Here is a 17,696-nt window from a genome sequence, read left to right as displayed (position 1 = left end):
CAGTGTTCAACAGGTAGAAATTCCTTGTAGATAACGCCTTGACTAACAAAAAAGGTGATGAGCATCATCTTGATGTCTGATTTTTCAGCTCTGGCCTTTTTCCAATGAGGTGATGTCGAAGAACACCATTCCATGCTTTGTCATTTCATTTCAGCGTTGTATCGGAGAAACCAGGTTTGAGTGACAATACGGTTCAAGAAATTGGGTATCGCATCCACCATTTCGACAAAATCCTGCGAAGCCTCTAAATGTGCCTGCTTCTGATCATCAATCAAGTTTTGTGGCACAAGATGACAACACGTTTTCCTCTTCCCTAACTCCTGGATAAGGATTTGTCACATGGATTCACGTATCATCTGCAGTTCATCCGCTATCGTGTGCACAGTTACTCAATGGTCGTTTGCGATTAATGTCCTCACTTTCTCAATGTTTTTCTTCCTGCCAGCAGTTGCTGGTCGTCTGCTATGGGGATTGTCAGAAACACTTTCCTGGCCTCCTTGAAAACAGGCGAACCCCTCGTACACACGCCTCATGGACAGTGCTTGATCCCCATACACACATACGACATTGCATGCATTTCTTTCGGTGTCTTGCCAAGCTTAAAACAAAACTTTAAATTGATCCTTTGCTCATTCATTGTTCTGTTCTCATTTCAGAACCAATTCACTAAAGAAGCACTTCGTTCAACAGGTCCAACATGGAACACATACGATACTCAACTGAACTACTGTGAGGGCAGGTTGTCAACACCAGCCGCTATGCAGGTGCAACACTGTGAGTCGCCATTGTTGCCCGATCAACTGTTCTAACTTCATTCACCAAACTTTACTGCAAGAGGTTGTAGACTGGACTACTTTTTTCCATTTTTAGGTCACTGACTAGTTTCAGTTTTACACTATATAACGGATCTTTTCATTGGGATAAATTTATTTTATTTTTTGTTGGATGTTTTCGTTAAATAGCTGAGTAAATTGTAATTAGGAATAATTTAATTAAGGAGAGTAGAGAAGATAAAGTCAAAGAGATGTTCATTGGGCAGACACTGTTTTAATGTAACGTCATTGTGTTATTCGGTTGTTAAAACTAGTCGTTTGTGTTCCGTTCTGCTGTTCGGTCATGCGCATATCTGAAAGGAATTAATTCGGGGACTAGAATAAACTTTCATATAATAGTTACAATTCGATGTTCCGACAAAAGGGGTTAACATCAGTGTTAATTTGAATTGTGGGCGACAGGATTAGTTTTGACAGATACGTGAAAACGGACGTAACAAAAGTTGTTCGAATATCATCCTTGAACGTGACTTTTTATTTAATTAATGACTGCGGGCTCATTAAAAGCTATTATCTCATGATTAGGATCAATCCCTCTTTCCTCCTAGATAGTGATTATTCATTAACATTTATGTCATAAGAAAAAGTATTATTAATAAAAGTGATGTTAAATAACAATTACATGTTATTCCGTTAGTGTGGAACCGATGTAATATCTCTGAAATGGCATTGATACATAATTTGTGTTAAATACTGAACTGAGATAGGAACTAAATTGAAATTAGTGAACATTTGATACTGAGACTAAAGAAGCAGAAGCGCTTAAGGTTTCTTTTCTCTAAAATGGCAAAATGGGTACGAACTTTAACTCAATAGTCAACATTATGTATTGCAAAGACATTAGCATTTCATACTTATTTTGACGACACGCTGTTAAACAAAGGAACATTGAGTCTCTGTATGAGTAATAAAATTAAATCTAAAAACATAATTAATAACGGCGAACTCCACTTTAACAAACTGTATTGCGTGTCGTCATCGGGCAATAACTGCTCAACCCTGGAGACTTGTGTGGTGAAATTAGAAGTCAGGCATATAAAACAAACTTAAAAATCCATTCAAACTACAGTGGAGTCAGCACAACATGACGTGGGCAGTTATAACTAACCAAATGGAAATGTTCAATAAATGTAACTCCATCCTGTAACTGGAATGCAGGACTTCGGCTGGTCGATTGCCAATAGTAAAATATCAACAGCCGTTATTTTGGTTTTATTTCTTAGGCAACCAGTTTCAACATTTCTAACATGAGGATTACTTGATATATGCAGGCCTGTAGATGACATAATGTGATGTCGAAACTGGTTGCCTAACAAATAAAACCAAAATAACAGCTGTTGGTATTTTACTATTGAAAATGTAAATGTGGTTTATTTGTAAAATCAGGATAAAATAACTGGTATTTTAGTTTATTTGCTTGATTCGAGACTGAAAGGACATTTATTTGTTTTTTGTTTTTTGGAAGCCCCTTATACACAATTCAAAGTCCACTACCAAATGATGAAATGTTCTTTCAGTGTTTTATCTTAACAACATTAATATAAAATTTGCAGCTTTCTGCTTATAATATTTCCTATAGAGGGACAGCAGAAATTATTTTGGCATTTCCAGTCAGTTACAATAACATGAAATCATTGATATGGCTATAATATTTACTCGTATTTTAAAGACATACTGAAAGACACAAAACTATTTATTTTGGTGATTTACTCTGATCCAGATGGGGGAAAAATAAATTATTGTGACAGTTGCAGAGAACACTGGAGTCTGTTTGATGATTTTCTTGGTTAAATGTCTATGTTTTTTATTTATACCAACTACACCATCTGCATAGAACTGCTGCAGAGCCCACAAAGACAATGACATACGCTGTGTCTTTGTTTTAATTCTGGCCTAATGTTCTCCATGCAAGACAAGTTTTAATGAGTACAACAAAAATAAAGTATGATACTGCTGAGAAATGTCTCGGATGTGCAAAAGTCTTTTTTCAACCATATTCTAGTGCTGCTCAGAACATTATTCAAAGGATTACTATACGAAATGGAGTGTAGTTCTGGTTGTAGTCAAAGTTGGTAAATAACTTCATCCCCACAGCAACAGCAACCAACATACAATTTTCTCTCTTATTTTACATGGTAGGTGTTGTTCCCAAAAAAAAATTCTTTTAAATCAGTTAATTCAGGCCATTACTATGCAAGTCATGTTCTATTGGTTTCAAGTTTTCTTTGCATAAATTCCTTGGATATAACAATAGTCATAAACAACTTCACTTGCATCCATTTTTCCACCCAAGCTATGTTGGCCACCCACAGGTGACCTATTTCTTCCGCAAGACAGTGCCCCTCCCACTGTTTGACTTCAATCCAACTGAGCACTCTCATGGGATGCCACTGAGCAAGATGCATACATCTCAACTCAACTCCAAACAATCTCTAAGAGTTGTGGGTGTCAGGTGATTGGACACAACAGCTATCATCAGGACATCAGGGGCAGTGCTAGGAAGATGTCCCCAATTCAACTGCTCATGAAAGTAAAGGAAGATTTCAGTTTAACACCCACTAAATGACAATGACATTAAAGATGATCTACTGTTCAACAGGATCTATTTATCCTCAGTTTTATCACAAATTCGCTAGCAACAGCAGAAGAATCATTTAAGTGAAATAACCATCAAAATATTTCACACTAGGGGAAGAGTCACTAAATGTAGAATATTATCATTAATGAGAAGAGCCATTATCATAATTTCTTTGAAACATGTAAATCATGGAGAAACTTATGTATATTCAACTTATTAGTTCTTTTTGAAAGAAGATTCATAACCATTCTAAAGTAGTTCTTATTTTGAAGTATAAGTAACAGATCAATAAAAGACAAACAATATGTGACACAGAATACTGAGAATGTGTATTTATGTTAGAATTTTTAATCTACTAATTTAAATGTTTATGGAAAATATGTGGATAACTGATGCCTGGGTCATCTAGGAATTAAACATGATCTCTTAGGTAACCACCAGAATTAGAATATTATCGTTCCTATACCTTTTCAAACCACAACTGAGCTTTGTGTGTTCGCTTTTGTTTTTTGCTCCTGTGGTCTAAATCAGTAATCAGTACATTCTTATCCTTGTCATCCTTCTTGTATAAGTCTTCATCGTCATCACTCATGTCTGTTCCACTTAATCCTACAAAAATCATAACAAAGATTAATTTGGTTTTAAAAATATCACACAGTTACAGTTCTTAAAAATCAGCATGAAACTATGATGCAAAATCTTTAAAAATTTGTATATGGTCAGCATAAGATTATTAATATTTAATAGTTATTGAGTGATGGTGCTACTGCAGTCCAATGAATGACATTATCAATGAAACTGGCTCAAAATGGTCAGAACTGATCCTAATACAACAATTTAACAACAATATTCATCTCTGGAACTAATAAATCTATCATCAACCCTTCAATTTTGGGATTCACTTGAGACTTCAATATGCCAACAGAATCAAATTGTGGGTGCTGCTAACATTCAAAGCAAGGAAGTGGTAGTGTCTGTTATGGAGTAGGCCTAGTTTAAATGTGTGTATATTTAAAAAGCATTCATTTAACAAGTATGTTTACATCAGTGTGACAGCTCTCAGCATGAGAAGAATTACTACTTTAACTGAATGACATTGGTAATCAGAAATGCAAAAGATGAAGACTGCAAGGCAATTTTACAAGCTCTTTGTGGCTTTAAGTGCCAAACTAGGTGCATACAATGATGAAATACACAGAAGTACAGAAAATTTGGTACTAATTCTATTGTTGAGATAGTACAAAACTGTTCCTCGTGAATATTATACGGGATTAATGTCAGATCAATGTAAGCAAATGAATTGTTACCTTACTTACAATATCTGAAGGCACAATATAATTGTGCTGAGCTGAAGAGCTTTCTACTACTTTGGTAGAGATAGATGAGAATTAATTAGAGCTTCCAGATTCCAATACAGGAGCAGTTGCAATGGTGAAGACATCCACATCAAAAATAACTACACGCTCTGTCAAACAGTATTTCAAGAGGCAGCTTCAGAGTTTAAAAGCAACATCATTCGTTATCTAAACATACACACGAGTTCAGACACAGAAATACTTCTGGACTTACATCAAGGACACAAAATGTCTGAAGTTTATCAGTTGTGAACAACTCAAAATGTACAAATATTACTTCATTCATCCCACTCAGGTAATGGTCTGATAATGGATGGACACATTCAAATCTATTCACATTAACCCAAATTTTCAGTGCAACTGAGACAGAAAAATAAAGCAATAACAAGAACGAACATAGTTGCTGATCTTCTTTGCAATACAATGCTGGAATTCCACACAAACAAAAGGTAATATGGTGAGAAAATACGAAATTTCCCCTTGTGTAAGCATCTTCTCTTTATTGTCTGTCATCATCATCATCTTCATTTTGCTTCTTCCAGCATCAGGCCGGGGTGGGACACTTACAGTACTTCTACACTTTCCCACGTCTTTGCACTATTCTATAAATGTTTTGTTACAGTCCAAATTCCTTCTTGTTATACAGGACTTGTTCAATTCAATCCATCCTGCTCAGAGTCTCCCTCTAGTCCTTGGCAACTACCATCCCTTTGTTCTCTAGGATCCTCCATACTGTTTCTCTCTTACCTTTTCTGTTAACATTCAGCACACTTTATTTCTGACCATAAGTAACAGTCTATATTTTATGAAATTCATAATACAAAGCTCTCTAAATGTACTTAACAATCATTGTCTCTTTTTCTGAATAACAAACATCACAGTATAAAATTTCATGTATTATTTATGTAACATTCATCAGTCCCATCGGATTAGGGAAGGAAGGGGAAAGGAAGTGGCCATACCCTTCAAAGGAACATCCCAACATTTGGTGAAGTGATTTAGGGAAACCACAGAAAACCTAAATCAGGATGGCCAGACACGGTTTTTAACCATTGTTCTTTTGAATGCAAGTCCAGTGTGCTAACCGCTACGCCCCCCTTGCCTGGACAATCTTATTAATACAGCCCATCAGAAATGCTGAACATCAAAACAACAACATAGATATTCCAAAAAGGTAGACATTACTGGTGGTTGTCATCTAACAGAATACCTCCTAGTTTGTCACATACCAGACCGGAATTACTGGTTCTTGTCAATGCCCACAAGCCTGCATACAGAATTTATGCGATAGATAAAATTGCAAAGCAGCATGGACACCATACATCTTGCCACCATACCATTGTCATCGCAACCCAACTGTGCTGGTATGGGCTTTGGTGAAAATAAGTACTGTAGAAAAGAACAATACATTTAAAATTGCTAATACTGAGAAACTTTTACATGATGAAATAGATGGCAGGTACACAATAACTGCAGTTTTATGTCAAAATGATGTTAAAAAGTATAGAAATTGTTTAAAAATGGAGGGAACCAAAACATTTTTCTTTCTGTGCAGAAATGATTATTAAGAGTAATGACTAATTTAAGGTAAATAAAATATTTTTTCTTGTCTCATTATTCTTATTTTATTTTTCCTGATTTCCACACCAAAAGTAACAATATTCATGTTGCTTTCAATAGGTGGCAATAGGTTTTCAAAAATTTTCTAGTTCTCTGCATTTCTAATACTCTGAGGCACACAAAAACAGGAAAAGTTCTGAAGATTTTTACATACATATGTATCAAAAATTTCTGATGGAAACAGAAGGCAATTAGTTCAATTACCTATATGAATTTCCTGTGGAAGGTTCTGGTTGAAATGCTACAAAACTCCACCCCCAGAAAATCATCTCCACACTCATCACTAAAGCATGCCATTTTCACACTCAACTCTTTTTCAAAATGTTTCTCATACTGCATTAGGTATTTTCTCCTTTTCTCTCTTCTTCTGCCCTCTCCAGTGTTAGAATGTCTTTACTTTGTTATTCCAAATGAAGGTATGACAATGCAAATATCTTTTTACTGGTCTCAGTGAGAAATTGCTGAATGTATAGAAAAGTACCTCATATTTAAATTCCCCCATTACTTGGAGAGGGGGGGGGGGGAGGGGAAAAGAACCGTTTTGTGAGACTGATGATGCCTTGTCATTGTCATTAAATGTATTTATGGTAAAAAGTATCATGAAACTCTGCTATCAGACCACCTATGGAGCTTTTCATTGCGGCAAACTGCTGCTTCATTCTATGTCTAAGGTCTTGCTTTAGGAAGGGACACAAGTGGTTAGCACACTACTCTCTTGGTCTTTAATGTTAGCTTTTGAAATCGGAGACACTACTAGTCGTTTAGGTAGCTTATCCATTGTCCTCAGAAAGCTGAATGGCTCCATATCCTGTTCTGCCACAACGGAAAAATTCTTGACAGGATTGGGGATTAAATATAGGACTTATCAGTAAAACATTCTGACCAACCAGTTATGCAAACAGTCACAGTATTTACTAAACTGACATTATATACTGATAAATAAAAAGGGTCTTGCTTTTGTGTCAAACACTATAATATGCAGACACAAAGATGGGAAAGAATTGTCTGCTACAGACAAGATACGTCTAATTAGATGTGGCTAAACCTCACAGGAGAGCACTCAGCATCACAGAATTTTTGACCCGTTACGGCTTCTCCTGTGTAAGTCACATTTTGTAATGGTATATGTGAAGGGGGGCCAGGGGGCGTGTATCCCTACCTGGTATGAGGAAAGCTCTATAGAAATTCAGGACAAGCCTATTGCACAGGCTTACCCTTATCATAGCAGATTGGGCAACGTTTGCTTACGAAATGCAGGGATTATTATCCTGTGGGTCATACTGACTTAAATCAGATATTCAAAGCATTATCTTCTACCTATCTTTAGAACATTTCAGTGCCTTTATGCATTTGGACAGATGCTTTTAAGTAACAGGGCCAGCCTAAAGAATACACTGTTAATCATATCTCTCATTATGAACTATGTGGTACGCAGTGTCCATTGCTTTTAGGTATCCTGTAACATATTCGTGAACTGGCAGTATGTTATAATCAGGAAAATGTTAACTGCTAGCACATCCTTTCCTTTCATCAGCATACACCTACCCACAAATACAGAGTATATGAGATGAAACACCATAATCCTACCCACAAATACAGAGTATCCGAGATGAAACACCCTAATCGTACCCACAAATACAGAGTATCCAAGATGAAACAGCCTAATTTGAAACTTTTATATTGAACATAATAAACAACCCAGAAAATTTTGTTAGGTGTTAGAAGATGGCTGTGAAATTTTATTATTTATAATGTTATATACAGTTCATTTTTATTTATTTTTTCATGAGTTGAAAACACAAGGAAACTGAAAAAATTCAATGAAAATGGCATTTAATGCTGAAAAACAAAAATCATGTGTTGGTATGCAGAAGTAGGGTTCAGTACTGCAGTTCAACAATGTGTACATGCAGAGTGCTACCAATGACAAGAGAATCAAGGCATGGAAAGCATTCTTTCTCGAGACAGGATTCTGTTGCTACAGGCTGTGGTGGTGGACCATAAAGAACATCAAAGGACAAGGTTTATCACATTTCAGATACATCTGCAAGAAGTCCTAAGAAATCCATTTGTATGGTATCATGTAAGTTTGCTGTTCCCAAATCAACTCTCCACTACGTGCTACACAAGAGCCTAAAGCTTTATGCATAAATACAAAGTACAACTGTTACACGAGGTGAAACCTGCCAATAAATCTAATAAGCAAGATATGCTAAAGACATACTTCAGCACACAGACATGGCAATAACTTCTGGCTAAGACTAGATTTTCCCAATGAGGCAACTTTTCACCTCTGTGGAAAGATCAGCAGACACAGTGTGCGAATTTGGGGAAGTGAACATCCTCATGGGGCCTTGAAGTAGAAAGATAGCCTGAAGGTCAAGATCTGTTATGTGTCAATGGAGGATGAAATTATTGTTTTTTTCCCCTTTGCAGACAGAAATATCAATGGTCACTCATCTAGTTAGTTAAACTGGTTAATTTTGTGTTCCCTCAGATAAGAAACTGACACCCACATCTGCTCTTCCAGCAGTAAGGAGCACCTCCACACTAGCATGTGAAAGTACACAATACGCTGAGTGAAGAGTTCCCACAAAGATTGATTGGGAAAGGTAGTCCAAATCCATGGGCACCTTGATTGCTTGACACTACTGCCACGAATTTCTTCTTGGGGGATATGTTAAAGGCAGAGTGTACCATACGAAAATGGCAATGCTGGAACAGTTTCATGACAGGATTAGACCTACAACTGAGACAGTTATGCCACAGATGCTAAAGAATACCTGGAGAGAAATCAAATGTTGATTAAGATATCATCTGTGGCACTCATGTGGGGGGCTCATGTAAAAATGCGAGACTGAACAATTGAAACTTCGAAACTATTTGTGTCTGTTATTGTATGAATCTTCTTTATATACAAAACACATGTTGTATTAGATGCATTTCAAATTAGGGTTTTTCATCTCAGACATCCTGTATCAACAACAATCCTCATTCTAAGTCAATGTTTGTAAGTCTTTTAAAACTAAGAAACTGCTTGTATATCTTACTTGAAGGATGACTCGGCTGCCTGATATGTTAACTGAGTTCACACTTCTCATGTTCATCCTTTACAAAAATCTACATTACTGGCTTTGAAACGAAATTACTACCAAGAAATTCTGTTCTTGTCATTCTACAACCATTGCCACAAATCCACAATGTTAAACATTATCATAGTTTTCATGATCTTCAGTCTGAAGACTGGTTTGGTGCATCTCTCCATATAAGGAGGACGTAATCTGTCTGACATGCATACAGCTTAGGTCATGTGTCCTATGCCTTGCCAGCAAACGTGTTGTTGTTATTTTTAGACTGTCAAATGTACTGTTGTTATTTTTACACTGTCAAACGTACTGTTGTTATTTTCAGACTGCATGTCAAATTATTACAGTGAATCAGATAAAAGCTCACCTAAACTTTCCTTTTCACCATAGTCCGACTCATCTGATGTCTCCATCTCAATATCACTTTCTTCCTGTATGTAGAATCTGTAATAATAGGTCACAATTAGCAAACATTTGAAGCCTAATGTATTAAAAAGAAAGAAAAAAAAAGAAAAACAACTGGGCAAGAAAGTCGTTAACGCAGTTACTTTTGTCTCAGTAAAAAATACAGCAAAAATAGATTTACAACTACAAACAGCAGCTGCCTGGTAGTCCATTTCCTGTAGGCATGTTCCACTTAATTCTGGATTTAATTCCTGTACTTTTGATAGTAGACTGTTACATGTAACATTTTGATCTACGAGGGTTGTTATTTAAGTAAGGGCCGTTTTTATTTTTGAAAAAAGATACAAATACTTTTGTAAAAATACTTTTTTTCTGATTCTACACACTTTTACCTATTTTTCTACATAGTTGCCTTGTTTATTTAAGCACTTGTCATACCGTACAACTAAGTTTCTAATTCCCTCTTCAAGGATTCGGCTGCCTGCTCCGGCAGCCAAGAGTTCACGGCCGCTTTCACTTCATCCTCGTCATTGAGGGGCTGCCCACCAAGATGGTGTTTCAGGTACCAGAAAAGGTGAAAATCGCTAGGAGCAAGGTCGGGGCTGTATGGTGCATGGTCCAAAACTTCCCAGCCAAAAGAATCAAATCCCGAGTCCTTTGAGAGGTGTGAAGCCTAGCATTATCGTGCACGAGCAAAACTCCTTTTGTCAGCATGCCGCGCCTTTTGTTTTGAATTGCTCTGCGGAGCTTCTTTAGAGTTGCACAGTAGGCATCTGAGTTGATTGTCGTTCCTCGTGGCATAAAGTCCACTAGCAAAACACAGCGCCGGTCCCAGAACACAGTTGCCATAATCTTGCGCTTTGACAGCGTCTGTTTGGCTTTGACCTTGACGGGTGAGGTTGTGTGTCCCCATTCCATCGATTGTCGCTTGCTTTCGGGAGTGATATGGGATACCCATGTTTCATCTCCAGTGACAATTTGACTCAACATGTCGCCCCCTTCTTCCTTGTAATGAATCAAAAAGTCCAATGAAGTGGCAAATCTCTTCCCTTTGTGGTCCTCTGTGAGGAGTCTGGGTACCCACCGAGAACACAGTTTCTTAAAGTTTAGGTTTTCAGACACAATTTTGTACAAAACCGATCTGGAAACTTGTGGAAATTCCAAAGAAAGAGTGGAAATTGTGAATCTTCTGTCCTCACGAATCTTTGTTTCGACTGCAGCCACCAAATCATCAGTGATCACAGAGGGCCGGCCTGAGCGTTCTTCGTCATGGACGTTTTGACGGCCATTTTTAAACTCTCTAATCCAGTGACGCACTTTACCTTCACTCATTGCATTCAAGCCATAAACTTCTGTTAACTGATGATGAATTTCTGCAGCTGATAGGCTTCTCGCGCTCAAAAAACGTATCACTGACCGTACCTCACACGCGGTGGGCGATTCAATAATCGTAAATATTATAAAGTAGCACAGCAATGCGTACACGTCAGCTACAGAGCTGCAACTTGCATCAGTGTGAACGGGAAGGATGCCGACAAGTGGCGCGGTGGCTTGTTGCAGCGTCCGCGCGAGCTACGGGACTATACGTGCGAACGGCCCTTACTTAAAAAACAACCCTCGTATATATGCAAGTTTTGAGACCACGAAAAGTTCTGAGACTATCAAAAAGCAAAAATTAATTTATTCTAAAAGATGTGTTTAAAATCTTGGATATGTAGAGTAGTCACTGCTTTATCTACAGCCATAAAAGTATCTGTCAAAAGTAAGTACTCTATCTGGGATAAATAAATCATAAAAGAACAGGGGATATATCTATGGTGCACATGGGTCTGATGAAGGTGTCCAAGTATTCACATGTTGTAAATTACTGCATCTAACCTGTCACATTATTCTAATTAACAGCAACATTAGGGCTATAATTTTAGAGTGGTACATGCCAAAACCGAAGCAAAATTTGGAGCACTGGTACATGGTAATATGGCATGATCTTGTAAGAAAAATAATTTCTCTCCATACTGTTCATATCGGCAATTATGGGTTCGTAGTACAAATCCTTGATTTTTCAAAAACTGCCAGCTGCTACGAGGAATGTGGCAGAGGTCACCAAACTGCATCTCAATACTTTATGAATGGCAAGAATCAGTTTCACACTAGTTGCTGACAGAAATTCTGCTCATGCGAAAGAGTCATTATGGAGAAATCTACGGTGGCTAGTGATGGGTGAGAGACACCGTATGAGGAAGAGTATGTTCACAAACAAGAAGGCACCTATCATGGAAAGTACGATATAGCAAAGGAAGCATTTTTTTTTTTTTTTTTTTTTGTATGCACTTACTAGATTATGTTCATTAATCAAAAGTAATTATCTCTCACCTTCCACAATTGGATGTCTACCATCTGCCAACATATTCCTTGATCTCAGTCCCTCAGCCTCATTTTCTTTTTGCTTATTTAATATTTTTTCTTTCTTTCTTTTTTTTTATTTTTAATTTTCTATTGGAGACGTGTCAGCAACATAGTGTAAAGGATCTGGGAGATGTGTTATTTTCTACCAGATTTGTCGATACCAAATCTAATGACGGAGGTTGTAAATGTTTTCTTATATTTTTGTCAGAATATTTCTTTTGTGAATTGTAATTTGCCTTATTTGATGCTAATTTGCTTGTATGTTTGAGAGTGACAACATATTGATTAATATTAGTAGATGTGACAAAGAATATCAAAGAGACTGGTTACAAGTGGAAGCTTGTGTGTTGTGTGAAATGTCTTTGACGCTGGAGTCGTCTTTGACCGTAGTCAGTCGGCAGTGAACTCTCGGTGTGTGACAGTGGAACAATGTGCAGGTCGCCGTTATAATAATTGCAAGTGAACAGGAAAAATGAATTATGTTACTACTTTTTTATATAAACATCAAGAAGGAACCACATTCGAAGAAATGGTATTTGAAGCACCAAAAATGAGGCAAACGCATTGAACCAGGTCATTTCTGCAGCCGACGAAACAGCATTGTGGAATCATACTTTCACTAGACGACTGAAGCCAACACAGAAAAGTCAAATATCGTCTTATAAACATTTCACGGAAAAGTGAGTTCTGTCACGAAATATGCTAAATTCAAGTATGTAAAAACAGTGAGTATATTTCAATAGTGTCATAACATACACATAACATCTTCAGAAATCTGGATAAATGCGAGTAGGATTTGCGCACTGAAGCTTAAAACTTAATTATACATATAAATAGTTCATTCATTCCAGAAATCGACAATCTCAACGATTTATGCCCGTTATCGATATGAATACTGGCAACACATCAAAAGATATGATAAAGGTCCTATCTTTTCACTGCATTGACTTAGGAGCTTACATTTACTACACCAAGGGACCATAAATCTTAGCATGTGATATAAATTTCCACTTGATATGTCCATCTGTTCTTGAGAAAAAGATGGCAGACAGACCAACGGATAACAAATAGCAATAAAAATATTTTTTTTACATTTTATGTAATTACAAATTAACAATTTTCAGATTTTTTCCTTTGCTTGTACTGTGAAACCTTGCTTCTTGCCAAATTTCGTACCTCTAGTTCAAAAGGATGTACCCTATAGATTTTGATGACTGAGTTTGCAAATATCAAAGTATGTAACATAAATGGCTGTCTTCTGATTGCACTAATTTAAGAGCTTAAATTTTTTACACCACCAAGGATCCATATCCTAAGTATGTGATATAAATTTCAACTTGATACATCTACCAGTTCCTGAGGAAACTGGATTTTAACAGTTGGACGGACAGACAGACAGATTGACAACAAAGTGATCCTATAAGGATTCTGTTTTGATCCATTGAAGCACAGAACCCTGCAAAATATGTGAAATAATAAAAAATGAAACTAAGGAATAAGAAAATGAAAACAACACTGAAAACAATACTAATAGTATACATACACAGGTAAATGCATACAGTTGAAAGTACACAATTTGAAGCAAAAAATATCTCAGTAAACATACGCTCACAAACAAAGCGTTTGCAAGATAAGTGACTTTGTGGTTACCAGCCATTACTGACATGATTCTGTGTAAACACTGCATGCCAGTCCATGTTGTGGTCTTTGTTTACATTTTCAAGACTTGGAGCTGTAAAGAGAATGGACATGACAGTACTGTACACAGTCAAGAGTGCCACTTGTGCGAGTTGTCTGCAGAATGTCAATAGTGTTCTGTGACTGCTGGGGTAACATAGAACATTAAAATAATGAGCAGTATGCGGATATGTATTTATGAATGGTAGGGCAAATATCAATGCACCAGGGACTGCATGCTTGTACCAAGCAGCACACCCTGTCAGAAAATACTCTGAGAGTTAAATGTTTACAATGCTACGTCAAATATCTCCAAGAAACTGGTAGCCTTGCACATGCTGTGGAAGCAGGTGGGTCTGCAGGAATTACACTTGTGCTTGGAGGTGTTGCACTGGAAACAGTCGAACACTATTCACGAATCTCGGCGTGAAGATTTGCCACACAAATTGCCGGAATAGGCCACAGTAGTATTTGGAGAATACTGCAACATTACAATGCAATGTACCTGTACCATCTCCAATGAGTTCAGTGTCTTTGAGGTGGACTCTGGTATAGGCTGATGTTTTGTCAGTACATGCAACAACAAGCTGTAGGCAACCCTACGTTTGACAATAACATTTTATTCACAGTGAAGCAGGGTTCACCCACGATGGTGTGTTTAATTATCTCAATTCTCATGTTTGGAGTCATCCAAATGCTAGGTAATCATCTTACTGGGCTGTAAACATTACCAAACAAACTCAGTGGACAGAATTACTTTTGGTTTCTGCACCATCATCTTGAAGGTGTTCCCTTAGAGCAATGTCACAGGATGTGATGTATGCGTGATGGAACGCTGCCACCTTTTGTTGCTATGGTGAGACGAGATGTAACGCACCTATATGGCCAAAAATGGATTGGGCGATGAGGACCTGTACCATGGCTTCCAAGATCACCTGATCTGAACCCGTGGATTTCTGTGTTTCAGGTCACCTTAAAGGTGTAGTATATGCCACTCTGGTCAACACAGTTGAAGAATTGGAGCAGAGAGATGTCAGTGCTTGTCAAGAATTGTAAATGATCAAGCTTGTTTCAAAGGATTCAAAACTCATTTCAGTGACAGGTACAGGCCTGCACCCTGGTACAACAACACTAAAAGCCCTCCTTCAATTACGAGTGCAGAGTAGAATTCATTCAAAACACGAGCACTTTGACCAATGTATCTGTAATAACTTTACTTAACATTACACTGTACCTTTTCCTATCTGGGATGATGTTTACAGAGAATCAAGTTAATTGGGGCTTGTAACCTCAAAGTTGCAATTATCTCACAAACAGTTCATTTATGGACATGTGTTTACTGAGGCTTTTTGCTTCTAGTATCATTAGCTTCGAACGGTATGCACTTAAGTCACTGATTATGACACATGCTGCAGAAGGAAGTAAAGGTGTAATATTCAATTGATGACAGGTCATTAGAGAGTAAGACTGGGGAAGGACTGGAAAGGCAACTGCCCACATCCTTTCTAATAAGACTACACTGATATCTACCTTGTGGAATCATGAACAGCACAGAAAACCTAAATCTAAATGAGCACGTGGAAATTGAACCTCATTCCTCTCAAAAGCAATTCTAATGTCTCAACCACTACACTACTTCACTCAGTCAATATGGTCAAGGGATGAGTCAACCACAGTTTATTAACAACAACAACAAATCAGCATTCCTCCTGAGACAAATTTTGTAAAAACCACAGAAAACCAAAATCAGAATGGCTGCATCAGGTTAAAAAGCATGTATCTTCTTGAGGAGGACAGTTTTCACATTCCCTATTGCTTTTTAGTGTGTTACAGTTATAACACAACCAAGAAAGTCTTAAGCATATCCAGTAAAACAATGGAAAGTCCAGGATAGAATAACACCAATATGGAAAGGACAGACTGCATAGTGTGGGGAGGGGCAGGGATAGCAGGATAGGGATGGGGGAAGATGCTGCACTGCCTGTGGGAGTGTGCAGGGACGAGGTGGGGACAGATGACAGGACTGCTAGATGCAGCTTTGATGGATGGGAAGAAGGGGGGGGGGGGGGGGGGGAGGAAAGGTGGGAAGCATGGACGAAAGGAGATGAGGGAAGGGAAAAAGACTAGTAGGTGTGTTGTTAGGATAAAGGGTGTTTGCACTGCTGGAGTGGGAGCAGGGATGGGTATAGGTAAGTGGAGAAAAGGGACAAGTGAGGACTGAGGTCAGAGAAGTTACGACAGCAAAAGACGTGTTGCAGGTAGAGTTTAAACCTATGCAGTTTGGAAAACCGGGTGTTGGTAAGAATACTCCAGATGGCACAGACTGTGGCAGTGGCCATTCATGTGAACAAAGAGCTTGTTAGTTGTCATGTCCACATAGAAAACAGCACAGTGGTTGCAGCTTAGTTTGTAGATAACATGGCTTCTTTCATAGATGGAACTGCTGTCGATCAAGTACGAGATGCCTGACGCAGCACTGGAGTGGTGGTAGTGGGTAGTAGTGGGAGGATGTGTGGGACAGATCTTGCATCTAGGTATGTTGGAGGGGCATTAGCCACAAGGCAAGGGGTTGGGAGCAGGGGTGGAGCAGGAATGGACATGGATATTGCTTAGGTTTGCTGATTGGTGGCATACCACTGTGGGAGGGGTGCGGAGGGTAGTGGGGAAGACATTCCTTATTTCATGGCACAACAAGAGGTAGTCAAAATCCTGGCAGGGAATGTGATTCAGTTGCTCCAGTCCTGGCTGAGGTGATAATGAGTCATGAGAGGAGTGCTTCCTTGTGATCGAACAGTGGGTATGTGGTAAGTGACTTGAGGGACAAGAAACAGGAGAACTGTTTCTGGGCAAGGCAGGGAGGGCAATTTCATTTTGAGGAGGCCTCACTGAGACCCTTGGCATATTTGGAAAGGGATCACTCATCCCTATTGATGTGACAACCACAGGTGGCTAGGCTGTATGGAAGGGCCTTCTTGGAATGGAATAGGTGGCAGCTGTCGAAGTGGAGGTATTTTTAGTTGTTGGTAGGTTTGATGTGGGCGTAGGTACTCATCTAGCCATACTTGAGGTGCAGGTCAACATTGAAAAAGGTGGTTTGTTGGGTCTTGGTCTAGATCACAAAGATGTCATCAGTGAATCTGAACCATGTAAGGTTTCGGTTTCTGGAGTAGTTAAGAAGAATTCCTCTAGATGGTCCATGAATAGGTTGGCAAGAATGGTGCCATGCAGGTGCCCACTGCTGTACCATTGATTTCTTTGTAGGTGATGCTTTCAAAGGATAAGTAATTTTGTGTAAGGATATAATTCGTCACAGTGACCAGGGAGGAAGTCGCAGGTTTAGAGTTAGTCAGGTGTTGGGAAAGGTAGTGTCCAATAGTGGCAAGGCTATGGGCATTGGGGATGTTAGTGCAGAGGGAGATAGCATCAACAGTGACTACCAGGGTAACGAGTGGTAATGGAACAGAAACTTTGGAGAGTCAGTGGGTGTCTTTTATATAGGAGACTAGGTTACGAGCAATATGCGGAAGGTGTTAGCCAAGAGAGAAGAGATTCTCTCTGTGAGGGCACTGTAAACAGCCACAATGGGGTGTCCTGGATGGTTTGGTTTATGGACTTTAGGAAGCATTTAGAAGGTCAGAATCCTAAGAGTGGTAGGGTTAAGAGAGAGATAGGCTCAGTGGCGAGGTTCTGGAATGGACCTAAGGATCTGAGGACAGACAGGAGATCCTGCCAGGTT

The 17,696-nt window shown here is 38.5% G+C and overlaps 1 protein-coding gene across 1 annotated transcript in view; it reads right to left on the bottom strand.

The window, feature by feature from the left end:
- LOC126473213 (pre-rRNA 2'-O-ribose RNA methyltransferase FTSJ3) overlaps nucleotides 1-17,696 on the bottom strand; it is a 116,043-nt gene that overhangs the window by 37,775 nt on the left and 60,572 nt on the right. Inside the window, exons 8-9 of the mRNA XM_050100123.1 lie at nucleotides 9,840-9,916; nucleotides 3,878-4,020 (exon numbers count right to left, since the gene is read on the bottom strand). Of these exons, the coding sequence (XP_049956080.1) occupies nucleotides 3,878-4,020; nucleotides 9,840-9,916 (220 nt within the window). The remainder of the gene's footprint in view (nucleotides 1-3,877; nucleotides 4,021-9,839; nucleotides 9,917-17,696) is intronic.

Source organism: Schistocerca serialis, chromosome 4 (assembly GCF_023864345.2).
Source record: "Schistocerca serialis cubense isolate TAMUIC-IGC-003099 chromosome 4, iqSchSeri2.2, whole genome shotgun sequence".
NCBI lineage: Eukaryota > Metazoa > Arthropoda > Insecta > Orthoptera > Acrididae > Schistocerca > Schistocerca serialis.
This window is presented reverse-complemented; position numbering and strand designations above follow the sequence as displayed.